General features: G+C 41.8%; 1 protein-coding gene across 1 annotated transcript; it reads left to right on the top strand.

Annotated features, from left to right (window-relative positions):
• Positions 1-941: 941 nt before the first annotated feature.
• Positions 942-24,566, top strand: LOC307038795 (uncharacterized protein; the record flags this gene model as incomplete). The annotated part of the gene is made up of 5 exons (XM_079680471.1): positions 942-1,089; positions 23,802-23,967; positions 24,090-24,318; positions 24,438-24,501; positions 24,561-24,566. Exons 1-5 carry the CDS (start codon positions 1,012-1,014, stop codon positions 24,564-24,566), a joined length of 543 nt encoding a protein of 180 aa, XP_079536597.1. The 5' UTR covers positions 942-1,011.
• Between the last annotated feature and the right edge of the window lie 472 nt (positions 24,567-25,038).

Here is a 25,038-nt window from a genome sequence, read left to right as displayed (position 1 = left end):
GGCGCAAGCTACTTATAGGGTTGGTGGATTCCCTGACGTTGGCGTCAAGATCACCAGCCAATCAGGATTGGCGTAATGAGATTGATGCTTCTGGTGCATACGCGTTGAGGCGCATCCCATAGTGAGACATCTCACTTCATGTTACTCTGAGAACTGGGGTTACGTAAGTAACATATAGTTCTCACTGTAGCTCTTTTCAGGACACAGGTCGGTTCTTTAAAACGGGCGTTTATTTCTTGGAGTTTTCATCCTGTAGCCTCCCCTCTTCCGTTACGCCGTGAGAACTACAACACCGAAATGACACGTATACATAGCCAAACATATAAGCATATTGTGCTACACATATGAAAGAAAATGAAAACATAAAACAAATACCTCGTTGGCCACTTGTCGTAAAAGGAGATTAATCTAGTTCCTTTTCTGTATAACTTTGTCACAGACTTCTTGTCACATTAAAACTTTATCACAGACTTGAGCAGAGCTTCAAACAAAGACGTCAACCCACGTTGAGTTGTACAGTGTAACAGCAAAACACGCAGTACCAGCACATGAACAAACATTAATTCCTAGGAACAAGAAACACATACGCATATCGGTTTAACATGTAAAACAAACTGTATTAAATCATGCCATATTTAACGATTATAAAATAACATGAAATAAAGTATTTATTTATCTAATTGAACTATGACATTAATTGTGTTATTCTTTTTAATCAAGGCAACTTTGTTACGTCATTTATAATTATTATTGCCTCTATGGTCGGCTACATTCATGTAAATAAAATAATGTTTTTTTTGTGAGTGTATTTTTTTGCTTTTGCATTTCAGTATTACAAAGCCAGAGTCCTGTGATGCTGCAGGAATACTGAAGGTCATTAGAGAAAAGTGTAAGGAGAACCGTCTTAACCTCAGTAACTGCTTGACTGCAACAGCAGCTGATGGGGCTTCTGTCAATCTTGGGACGACAAACGGTGTCCTTACTCATCTCCAGTAGGAAACCGATTTGTGGATGATCAAGGTGCACTGCTTCGCCCACAGGCTTGAGTTGTGCCTGAAGGGTGCTTTTAAAGATTCATACTTCACACAGGTACTGTATATGTTTAATTAACAATACATTTTGAAAAAAATGTGCAGTAAAGTTTTGCTACATGTTCTACTTGTATACTATTGTTTACGCTACCCGCCTCCGGCATGTATAGAAAAGAGATCAACTCAGTGAAAGCACCGCCTTCTGACCAATCAGAGCTCAGTATGCGGAGTTTAAATCTATCAAGTCATATAGAGAGGCGAAGTCCATCTAACCGACTTGCAAAATTATCTTTTAAATTGACAAACGTCATATGTGTAATTCGTGGCACAATTCAAACGGGATCGAAAGATAATCTTTCTCTCTCCATTGACTTTAATACACGCTTTTTCCTAAATAAGGTCCCATGGAGATCCCCCGGAAAGGGAGGGACTTCGCCTCTCTATAACAGGATAAAGGAAATACAGTTTAAACTGCCGTATGCAGAGAAGACACAGACGTGTCACATTTATCATTCATATCACATCATCAATCAGATCATCGATCATATAAAAATCATAATATATCATATATTTCCTTATCTGAGTCAGCTTCTCGAGCTGTATCTGGCCGTGCAACACTCACAGTGTCACATACTGTATGCAGAAGTATTATTTTAAGAAACACATTAGGTTGACGAAACACTCAACTCAAACATAATTAAAGTCAGATCCACTCGGGGCAGTGATATCATAAAACTGTTGTACGCTTTCAAACACTCGGTAGTTTATTTATTTTTTAACCAGTTGTTCTATATTCACCTTGCAGGTGCAACTATGTGGCTTGTATCCTGGATTATATGTTTAAGGGTGCGTTCACACCTGCCTTGTATAGTCCGGTTGAATCGAACCCTGGTGCGTTTAGCCGCTTGGTGCGGTTCATTTGGGTCGGTGTGAACACAGTCCGAGACCTCTTAAGTCAGGGGTCTGCAACCTTTTTGACCACAAGAGCAATTTTGCTCCTTTTTCCCCCAAATTTTTTTGTCTGGAGCCGCAAAACATATTTCATAGCTTGATAGCTAATAAAGTTGTATTTATTGTTATATCAGACAAAAACTACAGTTTTTTTGAATGTATTAGGCTATTTATTACATTATATAAAACTGTTAACCTCTAATAAGAAACAAAGAACTCCTATAAGGAGAATTAAAAATAATACACAGGCCTACTTTAAAATAAATTAAACACAGCACTGGGGGAGTCCTCTGCACATTTGAAGGAAAAAAAAAATATTATTAAAATGGGCCCACTTTGAAATAAATAAAACATATAGCTGCACCCTAAAAAGAGTTAAAGGTAGGGTAGGTAAGAATGGAGAAACCAGCTCGAGTGCGCTAGAATTTGAAAATACACGACCGGGAAAAATATGCCTCTTCCTTCAGACTTTCTTACAGAGTCCCTCCTCCAACACACACGAACGCGCATCATCAATGAGGCCACGAGATAAGTTTGTGCACAGATCATAGACTGTATATATAAAAGGCACAGATGGAAGGCTGACAGGCAGGTAGGCCATCCAATCATTTTAGCCGGCACGGCTTTTGTATGTATTTAATGTCAAAGCATTTAATATATTCATTGCTATCGGGACGTTAAGAGCATTCCATGGAATATAACAAAAAGTGTTTTCTGAAATAAATTACATACCCCATTGAATTATGGCTGAAGATTGTCAGCTGTCTTCCTCTCCCTTGTTGTTCCTCGATACGTAAAGGCTGCAGCACCGTTGACAACTTCTCTCTACACATCAAACATACCGGTAAACCAGCATCGTTTGCTGTGAAAGCATATAACTCTGTCCACACAGAATTTAATTCCTGTGTTCCTCCGGTACTTTTCTTTGATTTATCCATAGTTCGCTCATCGAGCCGGGGGACGTCTCGCGGGGGCGTCTATCGTTATTCCAACCCAGTTTAGATTTAACCACGCCCACTTCCGCATTACGCAAGGATCGACGTAGCTCTTCGTAGACACGGCACACCCGCAAAATCTGAATCTGACAATGAATCTGACAAGCAAAATACCATCCTTATAAACGCTAAGCAAAATACCATCCTTATAAACGCTGCATAATATCATAGACTGTATGCATAATATACAATATCTTTGTCAATATGACTGACGACCACACTTATGCAGTGCTGAGGTAATGTTAATTCATCATTTAATATTAATTCCTGATGGATATAAGAGGGATACATTAGCAAACATCTGTATATATAGCCTATATATAATGTTTTGTTATTTTGTTTGTCATGTAACATGTTAACGTTTATTTAATATTTTATAGACTTTTATAATATGTTATAAATGTCTATTTTAACATTAATATATATATATGTTTATAAATGAATAAATGTGTGTAGGCCTATATATATATAAAATAGTATCATTAAATAATGCTAATACTTAGACCAGCTGAGATGATAAAACAGCAGTAAACATCTGTGTGTATAAATGAATAAATACATGTGTGAGTACATATAAGTGTGTGTTTATATATTTATATGTTTATAAATGAATAAATGTGTGTAGGCCTATATATATATAAAATAGTATCATTAAATAATGCTAATACTTACACCAGCTGAGATGATAAAACACCAGTAAGACAAAAAACAACTATTCCTGCTTTACCGCGACCACTATGGCTATAACTGCCGAAGATTAAGTCTATTACGCTAAAGCTACGTTCTTGCGTAATGCGGAAGTGGGCGTGGTTAAATCTAAACTGGGTTGGAATAACGATAGACGCAGCCGGGGGTCAGGTTATTCACCCGCAGGAAAAGGCGCTCGCGCGGGACCGTAGCAGGATGTGACGCATATTTTAGTTGACCTAATTAAAACCGTTTTGTTTTTTATTTATGTGTCACAGTATCACCTCAAAATACAAGATACGAAACCTTTTCAACCATGCAACAAAATATAAATAGTCCTACAAATACTTTTATTTTATTTCCTTCTTATCTTTGTCTAAGCTCAAGGGAGCCAGAGCAGAGGGCTTAAAGGGCCGCATGCGGCCCGCGGGCCGCGGGTTGCCGACCCCTGTCTTAAGTGAACTAAACAACCGGACTCTGGTCCGCTAAAATAGGTGGTCTCGGAGCGCTTGCTTGCGAACTCTGGAGCGGTTCATTGCTGGTGTGAATGCAGTCCGCACCAAAACATAGGAAGCGCAGTATTTACATGTCACAAGATCGCGGATATCTTCAAAAATCTTTAGCGAAAGAGACTTTCAAGACATCCGCGGTATTTTAGTTAAAGAGTAAAGCAGAATTAAGTGTTGAACAGTGTCGTGTAAAGTAAAAATTCTCCGTCAGCTACATAAAAGTAAGAACGCCTGTCGTCGGTGAAACGCCCCTCCTTACTGCAGAACGTCTCTCATAAACAAGAACATGCCGATCTAGATCCCTCCGCTTCGCATTGGGCTCCTGATCAGCCTGTCGGTGTTATTTTCCCCATAATGACCGCGCCGCTGCACATTAGCCCGCTTATTACATGGCCACATTCTCAACAAAGTAACGACATGACTCCCAATATTAATTGAAATGCTTTTGTGGATTTACAAAATGATTTTATTGATTTGAAAAATAGTTGTAAGTATTGATTTAAATTGACATGCGTCCGCTAAGAAAAATAGTCCGTTGTTACTGTTTGAACTAACGTAGCAACGGCAGGAACTGCTTCGATAGCGTTTTTGAGGAGCTTTTTGATTACAGATTTGAAAACATCGTTGCTTGCTTTAAAAGTAGCACAATTCATTATGTCAAACCTTGGGAAGTATCTAGATATCCCTTACCTAATGCCAAAGTAACTGGCAACTGAATATGTGTCGCCGTCTGATGTCTATGTCTGGACCGCTGCGTAAAAAAGAGGGTTTCTGCCCGTTACGTCTCCGCAGTTTTTTTACGGATGTTGTCTGATTATATAATCATATGCGCGGGCCGCTAGTGTCTGTTGATCTCCAGATTAACAGCAGCATGAGAATAACCTGCCGAAAGTGCCGATGCTCCATGGCGGAGGCTCCGCTAGAAATTGCCAGGATTTGCGTTTTTACCCCCTTAATGTCTGACCAATGGTTGAACAGCATTTCCGAGCACATGACTTGTGTTTAAAGTTTATAGTCCGTTTGAGTTTTGCCCGTGTGAACCTGGTGTGAACGCAAACCGAACCTTCTGAAAAATGAAACAATGTAACAAACTGTGGTCTGGTGCGCACCAGAGAGCGGACTATTAGGTGTGAATGCACCCTAAGTCATGGATGGTTAAAGTTCATATTTGTCTAATGTTAGTTTACTTTTCATTAATGAAGTATGGCGCTGCGCTGTCAGTACACTTGTCCCTGTTTGTGATTGGTCAAATGTAGCTAACCCGGCCCCTTTCACGTGAATGCGCTCTCAGCTGGAGAAAGAAACCCTGGCTTGATTTACCGAGTTGATAACCAGCGTTGTAGGACCACATTGCGAGATCTCATTTGTTAGGGTTAGTTAATATAACTCAAAGATATCATGGGTATGTTGAACTGGCTTCGTAGTACAGGGCACAAGTGGCTGCATTGAAGCGCCAATGTCAAAGACACAAACATTATATTTTTATTTTACCAGGATGCAGCGACAAAAATATTTGGGAAGGCTTAGCCTTCCCTAGTCTACAGTACCCGCCGCCCCTGGCGAAAGGCCTTATCCTCCCTCGCCTCCAACTACAGGAAGCTGGAGCACACCTTCTCGTAGCACACCTTCTGGAAAGGCAGGGGGATTCTGGAGCAGATCAGCAGAAGCTCAAGGCTTACCGGCGGCAACTAACATCATCCAGGTTTGTCCTTTACATGCCTTGTACCAGGATCTGCTGGCGGACATGGCAGTGCTCTCCCTTGACTTCCAGGCAGATGAGCTGTCCTCTTTCCTCTGTCAGGAGTAGGGTCATGGCTTCCCAGGCTGCTCTGCTGAAACAGAAGGAACAACCTCAGGTCCCTACCTGCGCCCTGTCACCAACACTGGCAGCACTGGTGTCTTTATGTACAAGGGAGTAGAGATCAGCACCTCATCAACATCTGCTGAGGCCTTCCACCGCCAAAAGGAGTGAAATAGTAAACACCATCACTGCATGTATTGGTCAGCGTTTCTCCACATTCTCCACAGATCCTGTGCTCCTGGCTTCTGAAGTCTTCGATCCTGTCAACATGCCAGCTGAAGATATCATCAGTGCCATTCAGCAGTATGGAGACAGTGAGCTGCGTAAGCTCTGTGAGCATTTCGAGCCACTTCTTACCAGTAATGGCTGCAATTTGGCAGAGGTGGAGAGGGAATGGCTAAAAGCCAACTATGATATTGTGCGGCACCACAAGAGGGAGGCTTTCCTTGTGCTTTGGCATAGGATGCTGACTGAAAAGGAGAGCAAGTACCCTAACTTACTCCACCTCGTCAGGATCGTCCTTGTATTCCCTGTTTCCATATCTCAAGTGGAGCACTAGTTTTCCACAAAGAAGTGTATGCAAGGAGACTGGCGCTTAAGGCTGAAAACCTCGACCATCGAGGATCTCCTTTTAATCAAATCCCAGGCCTATGACCCTGTTGCGAGCGAGGAGGCGGTGGCAAGATGGTGGGTAGCTGGCCTCTTGAGAAAGAGACCATACTTTCAACCATATGGGCCAAGACTGAACTTCAACCCTGACCCACAGGCAGCTAGCCCTACTCCACTTACCTCCCTATGTCCAGTATGTCCCCTAGGTTTACTGCTTTGGGGGGGTGCTGCCTGAGCGGGGGGGTGGTATTGGGATATATATATTTTAAATCCATCCTCTAGAGCAGAGAGAGGAGCTGTGGATTATTAGGGCCCGAGCACGATGTGCTAGGACCCGACGGCGCCCTAGCACGAAGTGCGAGGAAACTTATTGTTATTCCACGTATTATTCTTATTTTTCTGCTGGCGTTTCCTGTTTTTGAGGTCTTTAGGATGATTCAAAAAATTTATAATTTTGCACCGATTCCAGAATCGGTGAAAAATACAATATTCTGGAATCAATGTGTTCAAATTGTCCAACATGCTCTCTAGCGCCACCTATGGCCATTTCCATTTTTGAAAAGATGTACAAAGTCGCACCGTAACTCCGAATGACCTGAATTTGTGCACACTTACTCGGGTGGACCTGTTCTACATATAATCTCCTTGAACCCCTAAGCTCCGCCTACTTTATTTTTTTTCAATTAGCATAATTTTAAAAACAGTTAAATATTCACTTAAATTTCAAATTTTTGTTTTTCAACACAAAACTCAGTATACAGTATCGCTGGAGGGTCAGACACATTATCGTAGGAAATGAGCATGTTCAGTCGATAAATGTGGCCGTCATTGCACTAAACGTGTTCGCAAAAAGGCGGGGCTTAGATAGCAATGCTCATAACTCATCAACAATGTACCAAAAAAACACACATTTTGGTGGTAAGGTTCAGTCTGTATTGGGGAATAGGCACAACAAGTAATTTTCATTTTGGACAATAGGGGGCGCCAAAAACATGACAAATGTATAACTCATGAACTGATGGATGCATTTTTTTTTTTCAGACATACTCTGGGGATGAGTATGAACTTATATTTAAAGTGTCACAACAAATGACAAATGTGGGCGTGGCCTGTACTTTTTTTAAAATTGCGATAGCATAAAATGAGCTTCGGAACGCAAAACTTGGGAGACACGTCAAAGCCCACGACCTTTTCGAGAATGTAAAAAAAAGGTAATTTTTCAAAAAAACTGCTCACTAGCGCCCCCTATTGTGTGGTAGTCACATATAGTTTCTCAGAACTTCACGAATTTTGGCACAGAAATTCCTCATGAAGTTGCGGACATATTTGTAAACAGATTCCATTAGCCCCGCCCCCCAAAGAGTCGGCCATTTTGAAATATGTGCGTTTTTCAGCCATTTTAAGCACATTCTTGCAAACTGCTCCTATGGGAATGATCGGAAAAATTCCAGTCCAGGACAAGTTCAGCCCCTATCCAATATGATGCCAAATTGAGAAGAACATTTTTGATAGCTCAAATCGTGGAGGTCGTAAGCTAACAGCGAATACACCATTTTTGACGATTTACATGTCGCAAATGACTCCAAACTACTCCAAATTACTCAAATATAGTTGTTCCAATATTCACGAAACGCTATATCTACATTACTATTATGATTGCACACATATCTCAAATTGCCTTCCATTAGCCCCGCCCCCCAAAAAGTTGGCAATTTTGAAAAATGTGCGTTTTTCATGCATTTTAAGCACATTCTTGCGAACTCCTCCTAGGGGAATGATCGGAAAAATTCCAATGCAGAACAAGTTCAGCCCATATCCAATGTGATGCTAAATTGCGAAGGAATAGTCGATCGCTCAAACGAGGACTTCGTAAGCGAACGGAGAACTTTCCATTTTTGATGATTTACATGTCACAAATTACTCAGAATTACTCCAAACTACTCGCATATAGTTTTTCCAATATTCACGAAACGCTGTATACAAATTTCTCTTATGATTGCGGACATATTTGAAATTGGCTTTTATTAGCCCCGCCCCCGACAAAGTCGGCCGTTTTTCATGCATTTTAAGCACATTCTTGCCAACTCCTCCTAGGGGAATGATCGGAAAAATTTCAATCCATGACACCTTCAGCCCCTATCCAATATGATGCTAAATTGAGAAGAACATTTTTGATAGCTCAATGGTGGAGGTCGTAAGCTAACAGTGAATACACAATTTTGGACGATTTACATGTAGCAAATTACTCCAAACTACTCGCATATAGTTTTTCTGATATTCACGAAACGCTGTATACACATTGCTCTTATGATTGCGGACATATTTCAAATTGCCTTCCATTAGCCCCGCCCCCGAAAAAGTCGGCCATTTTGAAAAATGTGCGTTTTTCATGCATTTTAAGGACATTTCTGCAGACTCCTCCTAGGGGAATGATCGTAAAAATTCCACTCCAGGACAAGTTCAGCCCATTTCCAATGTGATGCTAAATTGCGAAGGAATAATTGATCGCTCAAACGATGATCTCGTAAGCGAACGGAGAATGTTCAATTTTTGACGATTTACATGTCACAAATTATTACAAACTACTCGCATATATTTTTTCCGATATTCACGAAACGCTGTATACACATTGCTATTATAATTGCACACATATTTCAAATTGCTTTTCATTAGCCACGCCCCCCAGAAAGTCGGCTACTTGGAAAAATGTGCGTTTTTCAGCCATTTTAAGGACATTTTTACAAACTCCTCCTAGGGGTATGATCGGAAAAAGTCCAATCCAGGACAAATTCAACCCCTATCCAATATGATGCTAAATTGTGAAGAAAATATTTGCTAGCTCAAACGGGGAGCTCGTAAGCTAACGGAGAATGTACCATTTTTGACGATTTATATGTCAGATAACCTACTGACACCTGCCTGTCTGCCTGCAACATCAACTCTCTCACACACACACACACACACACACACACACACACACACACACACACACACACACACACACACACACACACACACACACACACACACACACACACACACCTACTGTTAGTCCAACAACGCCCTTTGCTGGGGGCATATTCATTACAACAGACACCTATACACTCCCTAACCCTAACCCTACTGTTTATTTGTAGATATCTCCTAAAGCCTACAAATAAAGTGTGAATTGTGGGCTGCCTGCTACATATATTATTGAGCGATATATATTATACACACTGTTCTGTTTCTGCACTGACCTCAGCAGCTGTTCTCACTGTAAACATCGTGTTACAATGAAAGCAGTTGTATTAAAAAAAAGAAATAGCCTAACATCCAGGGGAGATGTAATTAGTGAGTAAAGAAACGGTAAAGGGCAGAAAGTCTGATGCACATTTTATCATCTCAAAAAATAACTTATAATCACAACGGGAACAGTTTGCAGAGCTGTGCTTCGTTGACATAAGTCCAGCCATGCGTCACGCCTCTTTTAAACATCACTGTTGGCTGAAATCGACTCCGGAGGATACATCCCTCGGTTATAGCTCCTCCAGAGAGACTCCTCTCTCCTCTCTCCTCTCCATCGTTGTACCCTCGGTTATAGCTCCTCCAGAGAGACTTCTCTCTCCTCTAAATCAGTGTATCCTCGGTTATGGCACCTCCAGACAGCCTCCTCGAATATCGATCCTCGACGAGCCTTTAGAGAAATGTGTTTCTGTGTGCCAACATCCGTTTCCGGGTCGATGCCGGAGGACCTGGGACGCGAAAATTAGAGAAATGACAAACGGCTCATTTCCGAGGACTCGCGCGCGTCTGCTTGACGCCGGGACGACCGGCTGCCCTCCCCGACAGGCGCACGGACGCGAGGGCCCGCTCATCACTGCGCGCACAAGTGCGACTGCAGTTTTAATTGTTATTGATTAATGCAATGTTTAATGCAATGTTTCTTAGGGTCAAAAACACTAAACTCACAACTTAAAATTAAAGTGTTTAGTTTATTTAATAAAAGAGCACATGTTCAATGTGAAAAGTGACAGTAGATATATATATATATTACAAAATATATATAATTTTTTTTTTTAAACACCTTGAATTTCAGGGGGCTCCGTTGGCGGGGCACAGCGCCGGAGTCAATCCATTTAAAAAAAAAATATTTGGTGGTTTGTGTTCCAGCTGTCAATCAGCTGTGCGCAGCGTCTCCACTGCAGCCTGTGCATCTCAACCCCCCCGCAGCAACTCTATCCACCATTTAAATTAGGGCTGCAACAAACGACTAATTTGATAATCGATTAATCTATCGATTAATGAAACGATTAATCGACTATTCGGACTATTATGCCTTGCACAATTTCTCAAACGCTCTTATTTAGCCATCAACTTTTAGATTTAGCTTGAGGTTGTTTTAGGCATGTGGAAACTAACAATGAAGACAATAAAGATTAATACTTGATTCAAAAATACATATATTATGAAATGAACTTAACAAATTGTGAACAAAATTAACATGGCTTTTTATTTAAATTAAATAAATAATATTTCACATCAAAAGAAACAACAATGTTTTAACAAATCAAATTAAATAATGTGAGAACAGAATTGTGAACAGAATAGCTGAAACTTTAACAAAATAAATAACTCAGTTACCTCATTAACCCATGTTTGTATAATTGTGTTCACTCCGTGTGTTGCTGACGTGGAAAAGTTATTCATGGATGGGGGGGCAACAGAGCTAGAAAGACAGTCGAACCCAGTGCATTGCTCTGTCTGAATGTGGTGCACTTTTGCTAAATGTTGAGACAAATTGCTCGTGTTACCGCCTTTACGTGCTAAACTCTTATTGTACTTTTTGCAAGGAGCATTGTCCACCTCAAGACGGGTAACATTTAACCACACCTTGGAGCGCTTCTCTCCGCCATCCCCGCTGTGTGTTGCATGCATGTAGCAGCCGTGTGTGTGTAAACTGCCCCGCCCCTCGCACACAGACAGGGGAGAGAGATCGCATTTGTTTGTCTTTTTGCATAATTAGGAACGAGTTGGCGAGACACTAAGACTGCGATATAATGTTTTTGTAGCAATAATACATATGACATATATTTTTTAAATGTCTCCAGTACCGATAAAAACACCGATAACGTTGGAGCTTAGCGGCGCGTAAAACACACGTGATGACGTCACCAACAAATCGACGACTGAATTAGTTGGCAACTAATTTGGTCGTCGATTTTAATCGATTAAGTCGATTAGTTGTTGCACCCCTAATTTAAATGAAATAAAACAAATGGGTTGTGTAATATCAGCTGCTCTGAGTTTCCATACCTCCTGTGTTTTATGAGCGACTTATCAAGTCTTAGCAAACGGCATAAAACATGATTAAACATGATATTATAAAACCATTCTCGTATCTATACAACTTATAGAAAAGCAAAATGACCTCAGTTTAGACGTAATTCTGTCCTGCTGAGAGCATAATTTATGAGAAAACATGTCATAACATTAAGACAACATATTCAAGGTGGTTTTCAATAACATATCCGTATATATTTATTTCTCCAAGATACGTTTTTGTGTGCACTGAGGAGTCTCAAACAGGCGTTTGTTCAATAATTTTAAGATTAGCTTCAATAAATTTTTGCAAATTAATTCTTCATATATGATAAATGAGAGGTAACATGATATGTATGGTATTATTTTCACATATTTCTCTCCATTCTTCCTTCTGCCAATGGTGTCACAGTTTCTCGTCTCTCCCGTTTTTGTGCGTACCGCGTACGGATGGGTCAGAGTGTGCGTGGAGGACCACAAATGTTCCTGTCAAGTTTTTTTTATAAATCGCAAAGATTGCTTAGAAACTGGTGTACCCCATCTTTTGAGTGTACGCAACGTTTATAAATGAGGCCCCTGGCATGTGGCCTTTGTGCCCTCAAATATTTTGTGACACTAAAGACCAAATGGCCTTGCCCCTAAAATGACAAAATTCCAAGTCTGGTAGACAGCCTACAGATGTTGAATCACAAATTAATCTGAGCGGATCACAGTTTACCACAGTTCTCCAAGCTGCGTTGGAGATGGGTGTAAACTAGGGGTGCAACAACTAATCGACTTAATCGATGACCAAATTACTTGCCTGTAATTTCTATGATGTGACGGAGTCCTTGGCCAAGTGAATATATATATTTTGCTCTCTTTTAATAAATAGTTGAACTTAGAAGTCGTTTGTCTTTCCTGGAATTTTGAACGCAACAAAATGGTGACCCACTACGTGATTCCAAAAAGATGATTGGGAACTCCCGACTTCGAGTCTGAGGGACTGAGGGACTGAGGGACTGAAGGACGGCGGAGACCTCCTCCGGATTTCTATCAATACTCACAGGGCCAAAATCAAAGGGGAGCAGAAGCCTGTTGTTAAGGCGAGACACGGGAGACAAAAACATCGCTTTTCAAGCACTGGTCAATTTTGAGAGTTTGTGCTATTTTGATTCTTTAACATGTTTTCTTTCAGGCTTTTGGAAGTAAAACGTACAAAATACAAATTTAAGTGTTTATTTTACTATAGTTTGTCTATTTGCGTCAATAGATTTCTCCTAAATTCATCAAAAGTTAGCATTCTAACATAACATAAAGTACCTTTTTGTCCACAAAAACACGCATGTTGATCACTCAGAACTTGGCAGAGTGAGGACGCTGGCGTGTTTGTCGCCGCTTCACTTCGTAGCCAAAATCGTGTTTATTTTGTATTCTAACAACCAAAAAATCCACTGCAAATAGTCTGCTAAAGCTATCATAACTGTCTGGATCTACTGACTGTGTATCTATTACACTTAAACATTCTCCGACGATCGGCTGTCACTGCTAGCCGCCATTCAGCCGCTAGCTCCTACCAGCCATCCTCTTCAACCTGGGATCTCTGGAGCTCCATTTCCTTCTCCACATCCCCAGTTTGTCCGCTCAACTCAGCTGCTACTCAGTTTTCTGATAGCATTTCACTGCTAGCTGCTGCTGGCTTCTCAATTTAGCTGCCGTCTAGCTTAGCAGCTTGTAGATAGCCGCTGCTCCTCTCTGCTGCTGACATGGCTCTCCGGAAATACTCCGCTCTGCAAATTTGGAATCTTGTCTGTCACAACACTCTCAATTTCCTCACTACAATACAATCACTTGGACTCCTTTGCCGTCCCCGCTATGTGCATAGGGCTGCACGTCGCAAGTTTGTCAACTCCGATCATGACATCCCCACTACACTGACAGACAGGCGGTCCGTCGCACATCGCCGACGTCATCAGAGCAAACCTTACGTGCATAGTTGTAACCTGAGACCTCTCAGCTGTATCGACGTCATCAGCCCACTCAACCCCTCTGCCTCAACAACTACAAACAACAATGCAATATTCATGCTGCAGAATGTTCGCTCCTTGAACAAAAAAGCAACTCTGATCAATGACATCATCACTGATCATAAACTTCACTTCCTCTGCTTAACTGAAACATGGCAAACTGGACAGAATTTCCTACTACTCAACCAAGCCACACCTCCTGGCTATGTCTACCTCAAAAAGCCCCGCTCCACTGGTCGGGGCGGTGGAATGGCTGTAATATACAAAGCAGATATCTCGATCAAAGAGCTTCCTGTACCCAACACCACCTCACTTGAATGTCTTGCCTTCACTCTGTCTGGATCTGCACAGCTTCAGGCTATTCTTATATATCGCCCCCCCAAAGCCTCAGCCTCCGCCATCTTCCTGTCGGAACTATCTGAGCTACTCACCTCCATCTGCTCCATGTCCCCATCTACGCTCCTTCTTGGAGACTTTAACATTCATGTGGACTCACCCTGCTGCACGTTTGCCTCTGACTTCATGGCACTTCTGGACTGCTTCTATTTTGAACAAAATGTCCATGATCCCACCCATGCCAAAGGCCACACCCTGGATTTGGTATGCACCACTGGCACAACTGCATCCCACCTACAGTGCCTCAATCTGGCTGTCTCTGACCATCATGCCATCCTCTTCACTGTGCCTATCCCCCTCCCCAGACAACTTGTACTGCGGACAATCTCCTACAGGAGCTTAAAATCAGTGAGCGCACCAGCCATGACCAGCCTCATAGCTACCCACCTGGCCTCAGATCCCCCCGACACCTCGGTCGACGGCCTGGTAGCCCAGTACAACACTGCTCTTTCCCAGAGTCTCGACTCACTTGCTCCCCTCATTACTCGTACTGTCTCCTTCACCCACTCAGCCCCCTGGTTCACCACCAGTCTCCGTGCCATGAAAGCCTCTGGCCGCCAACTGGAGCGGCTCCACAGAAAATCTGGCCTCACAGTCCATCTGGAGGCTTACAGAGAGCATGTCAGATCCTACAAGGAAGCTCTCTCAAAAGCCAAGGCACAACTACCCCCGTATGCTCTTCTCCACCATAAACCGCCTAGTCCGCCCAATTGACCACTCCAACCCAGCAGACGTCCCCGAGCTCTGCACCAGGTTCCTTGACTTCTTTGAGGACAAAGTCAACTCCATCCACCAGGAACTTCAGGCCCCTGCCCCCTCTTATTCACACGCAATGCCACCTCTGGTCACTGTTCCCTCAACTTCGTACCTGCCTCAATGTTGTCTCTCCTCCTTTGCACCAGTGGATGCCCTTCAGGTCACCAAACTTGTCTCGAAAGCTAAGGCTGCAACCTGCTCCCTCGACCCCATGCCCTCTGCCCTGGTCAAGACTTGCCTACCCATCCTCTGCTCCACCATGGTTAAAATGATCAACTCCTCCCTGGAATCAGGCAAGGTTCCTGCCGTCTTCAAGATAGCAGCTGTCACCCCCATCATTAAAAAACCTGGTCTTGACCCTGAGGACCCCAGCAACTACCGGCCGATCTCCAACCTTCCTTTCCTCAGCAAGATCGTGGAAAAAGCTGTTGCTGCCCAACTCCACCATCATATCTCCAGCCATGACCTCTACGAACCCTTCCAATCAGGCTTCAGATCCAACCACAGCACAGAGACTGCCCTCATTAAAATAACCAATGACCTCCTCATAGCTGCCGATTCAGGCCTCGTCAGCATCCTCATCCTCCTGGACATCTCTGCGGCATTTGACACAGTCTCCCACACCATCCTACTCAACCGCCTATCCCTCTACCTTGGCCTCTCTGGTACAGCCCTCTCCTGGTTCCTCTCCAACAGGCAACAGTTTGTAACCATCAGAAAATCCAGCTCTCCCCCAGCCCCTGTCAACCAAGGTGTGCCGCCAGGTTCGGTGCTCGGCCCCCTTCGTTTTAACATCTACATGCTCCCCCTCGGTGAAATCATCCGCCAACATGGTCTCAACTTTCACTCCTATGCCGACGACACGCAACTCTACATCAGCACCAATCCATCATCCCAGCTACCCCCACCGTCAGTAGTCAACTGCCTCCACGACATCAAAACCTGGATGTCAACAAATCTACTTAAATTCAACAATAACAAAACAGAGCTCATGGTTGTGGCCCCAAAAACACTCCTCCGGAAGGTCGGAGATCTCCTCCTCACCATCGATGGCTGCTCCATCCACCCTTCCCCTGAGGTTCGCAGCCTGGGCGTCACTCTGGACTCTAGCCTCACCTTCAACTCCCACATCAGGTCGACTGTCAAAACTGCATTCTTCCACCTTTGAAACATCTCCAGACTCCGGCCCTCTCTCCCCGACCCCGTTGCAGAAACATTCATTCATACATTCATCTCCTCACGCCTGGACTACTGCAATGGAGTCCTGTTCGGGGTCACCAGCAAAGCCCTGGACAAGCTCCAGTACGTCCAGAACTCTGCCGCCAGGCTCCTCACCCACACTAAGCCCTGGCAACACATTACCCCCACCCTCATCCACCTTCACTGGCTCCCGGTCAAGTCACGCATCCTGTACAAACTCCTCCTGCTAACATACAAATCTCTCCACTCCCTAGCCCCTGCTTACATCTCTGACCTCCTTCAGCCCTACACCCCCTCTCGTCAACTGCGGTCCTCCGACAAAGGGCTGCTCTCCATCCAGCGCTCCAAGCTAAAAACCTTTGGCAACAGGGCTTTCAGTGTCGCAGCTCCCACCCTCTGGAATGCTCTCCCCTCTGCTATCAGGAATGCCGACTCTCTGGACATTTTCAAAAAACAACTCAAACATCATCTGTTCACCCGGGCCTTTGGCCTCAGCTAAAATACAGTACCCAGCAACCGGTTATTTTATTTTTTCTAACCTGTGTATCCTTGTGACTATTATTATTTTGTTGTTTTGTTTCCCATTGTAAAGCATCCTTGGGTCTCTTGAAAGGCGCTATAAAAATAAAAATTATTATTATCATTACCGCGACCGCTGTGTGCACCATGTCATCAGAGATATCGTTGGAAAGCTGTGTCTTCAACCAATCGTGAAAGTATACAGGGGTCTTAAACCAAGAAACAAAATCTCATTGGCTGGTGTCAATTTCAGACAACGTGATTCGTTCAGATGCGTCACGTGGTGTGCTAAAACACTTCCTAGTTAGCTTTCCGCTAGAAATGTACATTTCAAAATGGCAAAAGAACGGCGAAAAAAACATTTATAGAGAAGACGACAACAATTGTCCCTTGCACGAAGCAAGGTTATTCAAAATAGAAATGACCCGAACATGAAATACCTTCACGGAGTGCGTCGATGTACAAGCTGTCATCCAAAGAACAGGAGGGTTTAGCTAGCGCTTCACTGCAATCTTTAAAGGTCGTTTTCTCAAAATGAGTTTTTTTTCCTACTCTGAGTTCGAAATGTCAACTTCAGTAGCACGTAGATACACCAAACCTTCCAGTTATATTCCTATCAATATTATAAAGGCTTTTACTGAAGGGTTTGTTCATATATCATGCATAGCCTGAATTATACAACATTGTATACCTAAAAACATGGCGAAAATTGATATTTTAGGGCTGTTGACAGTATTTTCTGATTTATGGAGTGATAAAAAGAGATATCCAAAATCCCTTCTGTAAAAGCCTTAGATGCTAATATGACTACAAAATGAAACAATAATTTTGAACCTGGCTTTATCCAAAGGTCAGATTTCGATTCCTGAAATGTGTTAAAATATGCACATATTTAATGAGATAATGGGTAATTTGCATATTTAAATATGCTATTTCAGACAATTTGTAATACAAAAAACAATTGCCTCATTGTAAGTAATTAACTGGAGAACTTTCTAGCTGATACCTTTAAGTCTTCTGCTCTGGCTCCCTTGAGGTTAGACACAAATAAGAAGGAAATAAAATAGAAGTATTTGTTGGACTATTTATATTTTCTTGCATGGTTGAAAATGTTTCGTATCTTGTATTTTGAGGTGATACTGTGACACATAAAAAAAAAAAAACGCTTTTAATTAGTTTAACTAAAATATGCGTCACATCCTGCTACGGTCCTGCGCTAGCGCCTTTTCTTGCAGGCGAATAAACTGACCACCGGCTCGATGAGCGAACTATGGATAAATCAAAGAAAAGAAAAGTGGATTGAAATTCTGCGTGGACAGAGTTATATGTTTTCACAGCAAACGATGCCCGCCTACCGGTAGGTCTATGTTTGATACGCATACCTGCCAACCCTACCGATTTGGGCGGTAGTCTACCACTTTTGACATGTTTCTACCGCCTACCGACTTAGCTGGCTTTCCCTACCGATTTTCAATCTTCCCAAACTATAACAAATAAAAATGACACTCCACAGACACTGGACTCAACTTTTGGTGGACACCGTTTGCAGCGTGTTGTTGGAGCACCACCCAATTGAGTGGTTGGAAGGTTCACCTCGGCTCCGCGTGTCCCTTGATGTCTGATGAGCTGGTTAAATTATAACAGAAGGAACTCAAAGCACCAGAATAATAGTTAAACAATAATCTGTTTTAATGGTAGAAAATAACAACACATAATACAGAGTACTCTGCAACAGTACAAAATACAGAGTGCTCCGGGCTCAATTCCACCACTGTGCGATAATGCGTATCACGACAGCCAGTCAGAGGAGTTGTGTCGGTTGCTCCTCCCTAGCTATTTGTTATTGGCGATTTCACTTCTGGGCGAGCTAGCCAGTGAGTTGGCAGTTCTCCATTGGCCGGTTTCACTTCGGGGCGGGGCCCTAGGCAATGACTGAGCAGTCGTTGATTCCATCTGTTTCGCTCCATCTCCTTGCGGTGTGTGTGTGTGTGTCCCTCCGCCCTCAAGATGTCCCACAGCCATGCTTTGGAGTAGCAGAATCTTACAGACAGAGGACTCAGACAGAACGCACACCCATTCCCCTTAAACATCTTTAACACACACACATCTTATCATGCAGCCTACAACACAAATGTCACATGTTTTTCCCTCTGAAAGCCATACTTGTATATGTAACAAAGGTTAACTGTTCTTATACCCTAAGGCCTTCTCTGAACTTCCTCCAACCTCAAAGTCCGCTCACAATAACATGAAAACATCTATTGATAATTCAGAACGACCATTGTCTCTTTAACTGTGTGACCCAATCGTCTCATGGCCTGTCCTAATATCTGGAAACTGTAATCAAAGTATAGTTACAGTATATTGAGAAGTTCCAAGAATTGACAAAACATTTCCTCCTTTTATTAATTTAAGCTTCCAGATCATACAAAAAACTCTTACAGACAACCTACTGATTTCCGCCCTTGAAAGCCCAAAATGACTTTCTGAAAAATACTTATCAACGGGTAATCATTTCACTGAAGGCAGAAATCACAGGTTGTAATGTACCTTACCTACTCACAAATAGCCAAAAAAACACCTTTTGATTTTAACACAAAAGTGGAAGAAAATACTATTTGCGCTAATCTACTTCTACTTAAAATGGGACATCGATTTTAGGAATATATATAAAAAACCTCTCTATAATTAAGAGGAAAAAATTGACTCGTCCATTCAAGTCTAACACACATCCTATATATCAGGTGACATTAAAATGAATATACCAGAAATACGCTGTATTAAACTTTCAGCTATAACGCGTTACTTTAATACTTCAGTGTCTGTGGGGAAAAAGGAGCAACATTTCTTTTTTGGTCAAAAAGGTTGCAGACCCCTGTCCTAGCACTAGGATGGGTTAAATTCACGGACTAAATTAATGAACTGTGTGCTGCAAGGCCGTAACCATGGAGTCAACCTGGGGGGGGGACCAAAAATTCAATCAAAATTTGAATACTAATTTCCTGCCATTCTAAAGGAAAATATATAAAACGAACACATGGGATACTTTTACATTTTTTACCATAATGTCTAATTAGTGTGGCACGGTGTACCGATACTTGAAAGTTACCGCGATACCCTGCCGTTAAAAACGTTACGATTCCTCCGTTTCATTAGTATCGGTACTTTAAGAATGACGGGGAAAAGTACTCCGGTGAGAAAGCGCTGTTTTAATAAGAGCTGTGTGTGTTCAGCGCTCTGCTTCCACTCCCTGCACTGCAGCCGTGCCTGCAGTCCCGCGCCTCTCAAGCACGCTCTAAGTGCCTCCCCTCTCTCATGCACACGCTAGCTGCCAGAGCATTTGAGAAAACGAGAAGTATGGCTGCAAGTGGGAGTGCAACTGCCGCTGCGCCTCGGCTTGTTGACAAAAAAGAAATGTGGAAGTATTTTAGCTATATCTCTGACAGTGAGGGCACCAAGCCTACGGACACCTGAAAAAAAGAAATGTTTTAGATCCCTGCAAACCAAGGGAGCCAACACATCAAACTTGGCTAAGCACCTCGCCGACCGGCATCCAGAGCTGTTTAAATAATTAATTAATAAGACAGACAGGTTAGCGAATGCGATAGATAACATAATTACATCATGCTCAAGCCCATACCCTCAAATCTAAGTCAAACAAGTGTAATTTATTTTGTGACAAACGAACGTTTTCGTAGTTTGGAGAGGCAATTAATGGCAATGATAACTGTCTAATATGGCTATCTTTTTAGCTAACTTACCAATGTGGCTAACATCTGCAAAGTACATTTTGTCAATAATTATTTATATTACTGTACTATTACATGTTATTAAAATAGAAAGTTAACTATCAAAGAAATCACATAAACTCAAGTATAAAGAAGAGACCATGTTGTAAGAAAACACTTAACAGATAAACTACAATTTTATTGATCATGAAAATAATAAAAGAAAAGTATCGAAAAAGAATCGGAATCGCAATTCTTGACTTGGTATCGAAGCCAAAATGTTGGTATCGTGACAACACTATGTCTAATTGTGCATTGTATTACATTGCCCTATTTTATTTTGTTTAGCTTTTCTTGTTTCATTGTTTGCAATGGCAGAGATTAGGGATGAATAAAGTTCAATTATAACCATAATCATATTAAAGCATTTAAATCCAAAGAAAGGTCTGTGCCACGCAATTTCAGTAGAAACAGGAACACTTTATTGCCCTTTTGTTTTATAGTCACAACTCACACCATTTGCTTGCCGCTCAATCAAAATCAAAAGAAACCCCACTTCCTCCCAGAAACCCGCCCAAAAAGCCTAACCCTCAAGCAAAGCACCCAAAAGCCTTTTTGCGCTTATTGTTGGCATTGATAAAGGACTGGGATATTCCTTCAAGGTCCAGTCTGTCCAGTTTCTTCTGGTGCACATGACATATGGCCACATTATTGAGCCTTGTTTGACTCATCAATGATCTAAGCCACGGGTGCCCACACTTTTTCAGCTTGGGAGCTACTTTTAAAATGACCAAGTCAAAATGATCTACCTACATTACAAATGCTAAACATATATTTATTTATATATGAGTATACCTTATATTGGTGTACCTTGTATAACTGCATGAACCCGTATGGCACAATACAACTCAGTACATTTTTGATCATTACGTCAATGTTATACCCTTTCTTTAGTAGAATAGTATAAATTGGAAGGCTAACTAGGTCATCAGTTCGCCGGTTGTTTGCAGCTGGCGCGGTTGACCGCGCATGCGTGGTGAACTGCATGTTAGAAAATATGAGATCTCAGACCGGTTTACCTGTACGTCAATCAAGTGGCAAATGCCATAGTAAGGATGGATGATTGGCTAACTTTTTATTATTTTTTTTTTTTTTTTTCAATGCCATGCGATCAACGTATTGGGCACCCCTGATCCAAGCCATGTCTTAAACCTCCTCAGGGCACTAAAACTCCTCTCAGCCTCTACAGAAGAGGCAGGGACTAAAGCTTCCACCTGACCTTACCCGGATAGCAAAAAGTCATTGAATCAACATTGAGATATTGTCACACTGAAGATTGTGTTCAATATTGAAGTCAGACATTGAAACAACAGTGAATGTGCTCGCTATGATCAGCATTGAAACAACATTGAATTTTCAACCAATCCCAACAATGAATCAACCTTGATTCAATTACGATATGATCAATATTGAAACAACATTGAATTTTCAACCAATCCCAACAATGAATCAACCTTGATTCAATTATGATATGATCAACATTGAAAGAATGTATAATTGGATCAACATTGATTCAACTATATTATGCATTGCATTATACATTGAAACAATGTTATTATCAGATTGCAAAAAGTCATTGAATCAACATTGAGATATTGTCTATAAACAAAAATGAACAAACAAAAAAAGAGCCCATTATTTATTCAGTTATTTATTCCGATTCAATGATATCTTGTAACATCTTTTGTCCACAAGCTTACATTTCTTTTTTTTCTTTTTTACATTTTGTAACATCTTTTGTCCACAAGCACACAAAACATTCTCTCTTAAGGTCCCATGACATGCTTTTCTGGTTATTACCCGTCCCCTTGTGTTATGTAGCTTTTTCTGCATGTAAACGGTCTGCAGAGTCACAAACCCTCAAAGTACACCCTGTAGGGAGTAAAACTCTAACACAGAAAATACCTGTCTATGCTGCCCCAGAACGCCTCGTTGGGGATTTCTCTTTTTCCATTGTTTACTTCCTGAGTAAAGTGACGTAACGGATTTCCACACACACAGCCTGGCTGTGAGAGTGTGTGTGTGGGTTCCTCTGTGTCTCGCTGTCTCGCAGACCCCATGCCATTATCATCTTCTGTTTAAAGCAGCTTTGCTAGACGTTGATAACATGCATTCTTCACATGCTGAAGATATGGATTTGAAAAAATGCACGTTTTGCAACATAGCACACATTAAAGTCCATGAAATGTCCAAAATAAACGTTATTCTGTGTTAATAAATCGCTTCATCACTTTTCACTTTTTCATTTGACATATCAACATCAATGATTCTTTCCATAAATACCCCCCAAATAACATGAAATGTGTGCCACTTTCCCGTGCTATTCCGCTCCGGTAGCACAGCCATTAACCCAGCTGTGTGACGTCACACGTGGCAAACACCAGCCTCGTCTGGATTGTTTGTTTTGTATCCTTCCGCTATTTTCGCTCAACATATGTGTAACCGGACCTCGCTAAACTTTTTTTATCCAACAATTCATGATGGTGAAACGATGTGTAGGCTAGTTCAGTTTTGTGGTAATTCAAGCCTGTCAGGTCACAGTGTACATGAATTTCCGAAAAAGACGGCTGTTAGACGTCAGTGGATCCGTTTTGTACAGACCAAAAGAGCGAACTTTCATCCGCCGCACGAGAAATCACAAGCTGTGATATGTGGTAGCCATTTCACCCCAGATAGTTTTGAAGGAGCTTTGATGGTGGAATTAGGCTACAAGACCAAAAAAACGCTTAAGTTAGATGCATAAACCCTGAAAGACCGGCCGAAACTCCAAAAGCATCAGGCGCAAAGAGAGCCAGATCTGCTGCATGTTCGTCGGCAAAGACTGCCAGCAATGTTGACAGTTTCTTCACTTCGTCACGCAAAAAAACGAAAACAAGTGAAAAATGCCCACATCCTAGAAGGGCTGTTTCCAAATTAGAGGTGGCAAGGGTATGTGTTATTTCATTTATATCAAATTAATATGTTTTGTTTTGTTTTAGACTGAAAACAAATGTAGATCTATGAGAGTTTGGTGTGCTGTATTTGTGGGGCCTATGATCAAAGTGTGATTTAAGTTATTCAACCCATTTCTGGGGAAATATACATAAATAGTAAGAATTTGAGTTGTTAAGATGTGTTCCTAAATACAATAGAATTAGCTTGTGTGCATATGTCTGTCTCATTAAAAGCTAAACGTTTTGAGACCAACATGATTGCTGCAGGATCCATCCCTGAAATTGTTAGGTGTTTTTAACTGTTTGTTTTTGGTTCCAGTTGCTGACAGAACATCATCATTTCTCGAGCGACTCAGATGTTTATATGGAATCTAATTTGCCAGAAGATCCTGCTGCAGCTTCGGTGACTGAAAGCACATTGCCACATAGATCTGAGGCAAGCACACAGTGCTCAACTCGAACAAGACCTTACTATAGAAGCAAAGGTACAGAAGAAAACAGTTACAAAATATAGATTGGTGAATTGTTGTTATCATGTGTCTCAGTATCACTTTTGACATTCCATGTGTTGGACAATGTTATGGTTACTATCATTTCCAATTTACAGGGACCTCAACAGATCCAGTTATCATGGTTGATGCATGTACACAGTATGAAGAGCAAGAAAGTGCATCTACACCAACAGTGTCAACACCAAAGAAAGGTTGTGCTACACTTGTATTCGACGCTGATCAGACACCCATCAAAGATGACTCTGACTCTGACTACAAGCCTTTGGAGCTGTCGATTGATGAGGCATTACAGGAAAAAGAGGAGGAGATATGTGAAGAAGATAGGTTAGTTGTGTGTGAACATACCATAGTTTAGTTAGAAGGTAATGAAAATTAATATAACCAGATTTACATTAATGTACTTGTAACAAAACACATCATTGATAAAGTTTTTTTGCTTCCAGGCAAAGGCAAGAAGAACTTTTGCACAAATGCCCCAGGAAATATGCACAAGACAAGAAGTATTTTGTCTTTGAGGCCAATTTGTTGGAGCTGTTCCAGTATTGCCCAATTTGTGCTGGATCAAGTTCTAGCAAGGTTGTTAACAACATTGGCAGTTTAGTGCAGATCAGGCAGAAATGTGGAAACAAGAGTATGGAACAGCCAGCCATTTCTCAATCAACTTCCTGTTGGAAATCTGATCATGTCGGCATCAATTTTGTTGTCAGGAAGTCTACCCTCCCAGACTCTAAGGGTGTTTGACATCATGAAAGTTTGCAGGATTAGCCGCAATACCTACCATCGTCATCAATCATCCTACATCATCCCATCCATAGTCAATGCCTGGCAAACAGAACAGACGAGTCTTGTGGAGAGACTCAAAGGCATGGAAGGTGGCATACATCTGACAGGGGATGGTCGTTGTGACAGCCCTGGCCACTCGGCCAAATATGGAGGCTACACGGTGATCGAACAAAGGATCAACAAAGTGCTGGATACCCAACTAGTCCAGGTAAATAGTTAGTGAATTAAGTACATGTAGTAATATTCTTGTACATGGTACAG

This window comes from Notothenia rossii, assembly GCF_949606895.1.
Source record: "Notothenia rossii genome assembly, chromosome: 5".
NCBI lineage: Eukaryota > Metazoa > Chordata > Actinopteri > Perciformes > Nototheniidae > Notothenia > Notothenia rossii.
The sequence above is the reverse complement of the archived record's forward strand: the minus strand, read 5'-3'. Positions and strand labels throughout refer to the sequence as shown.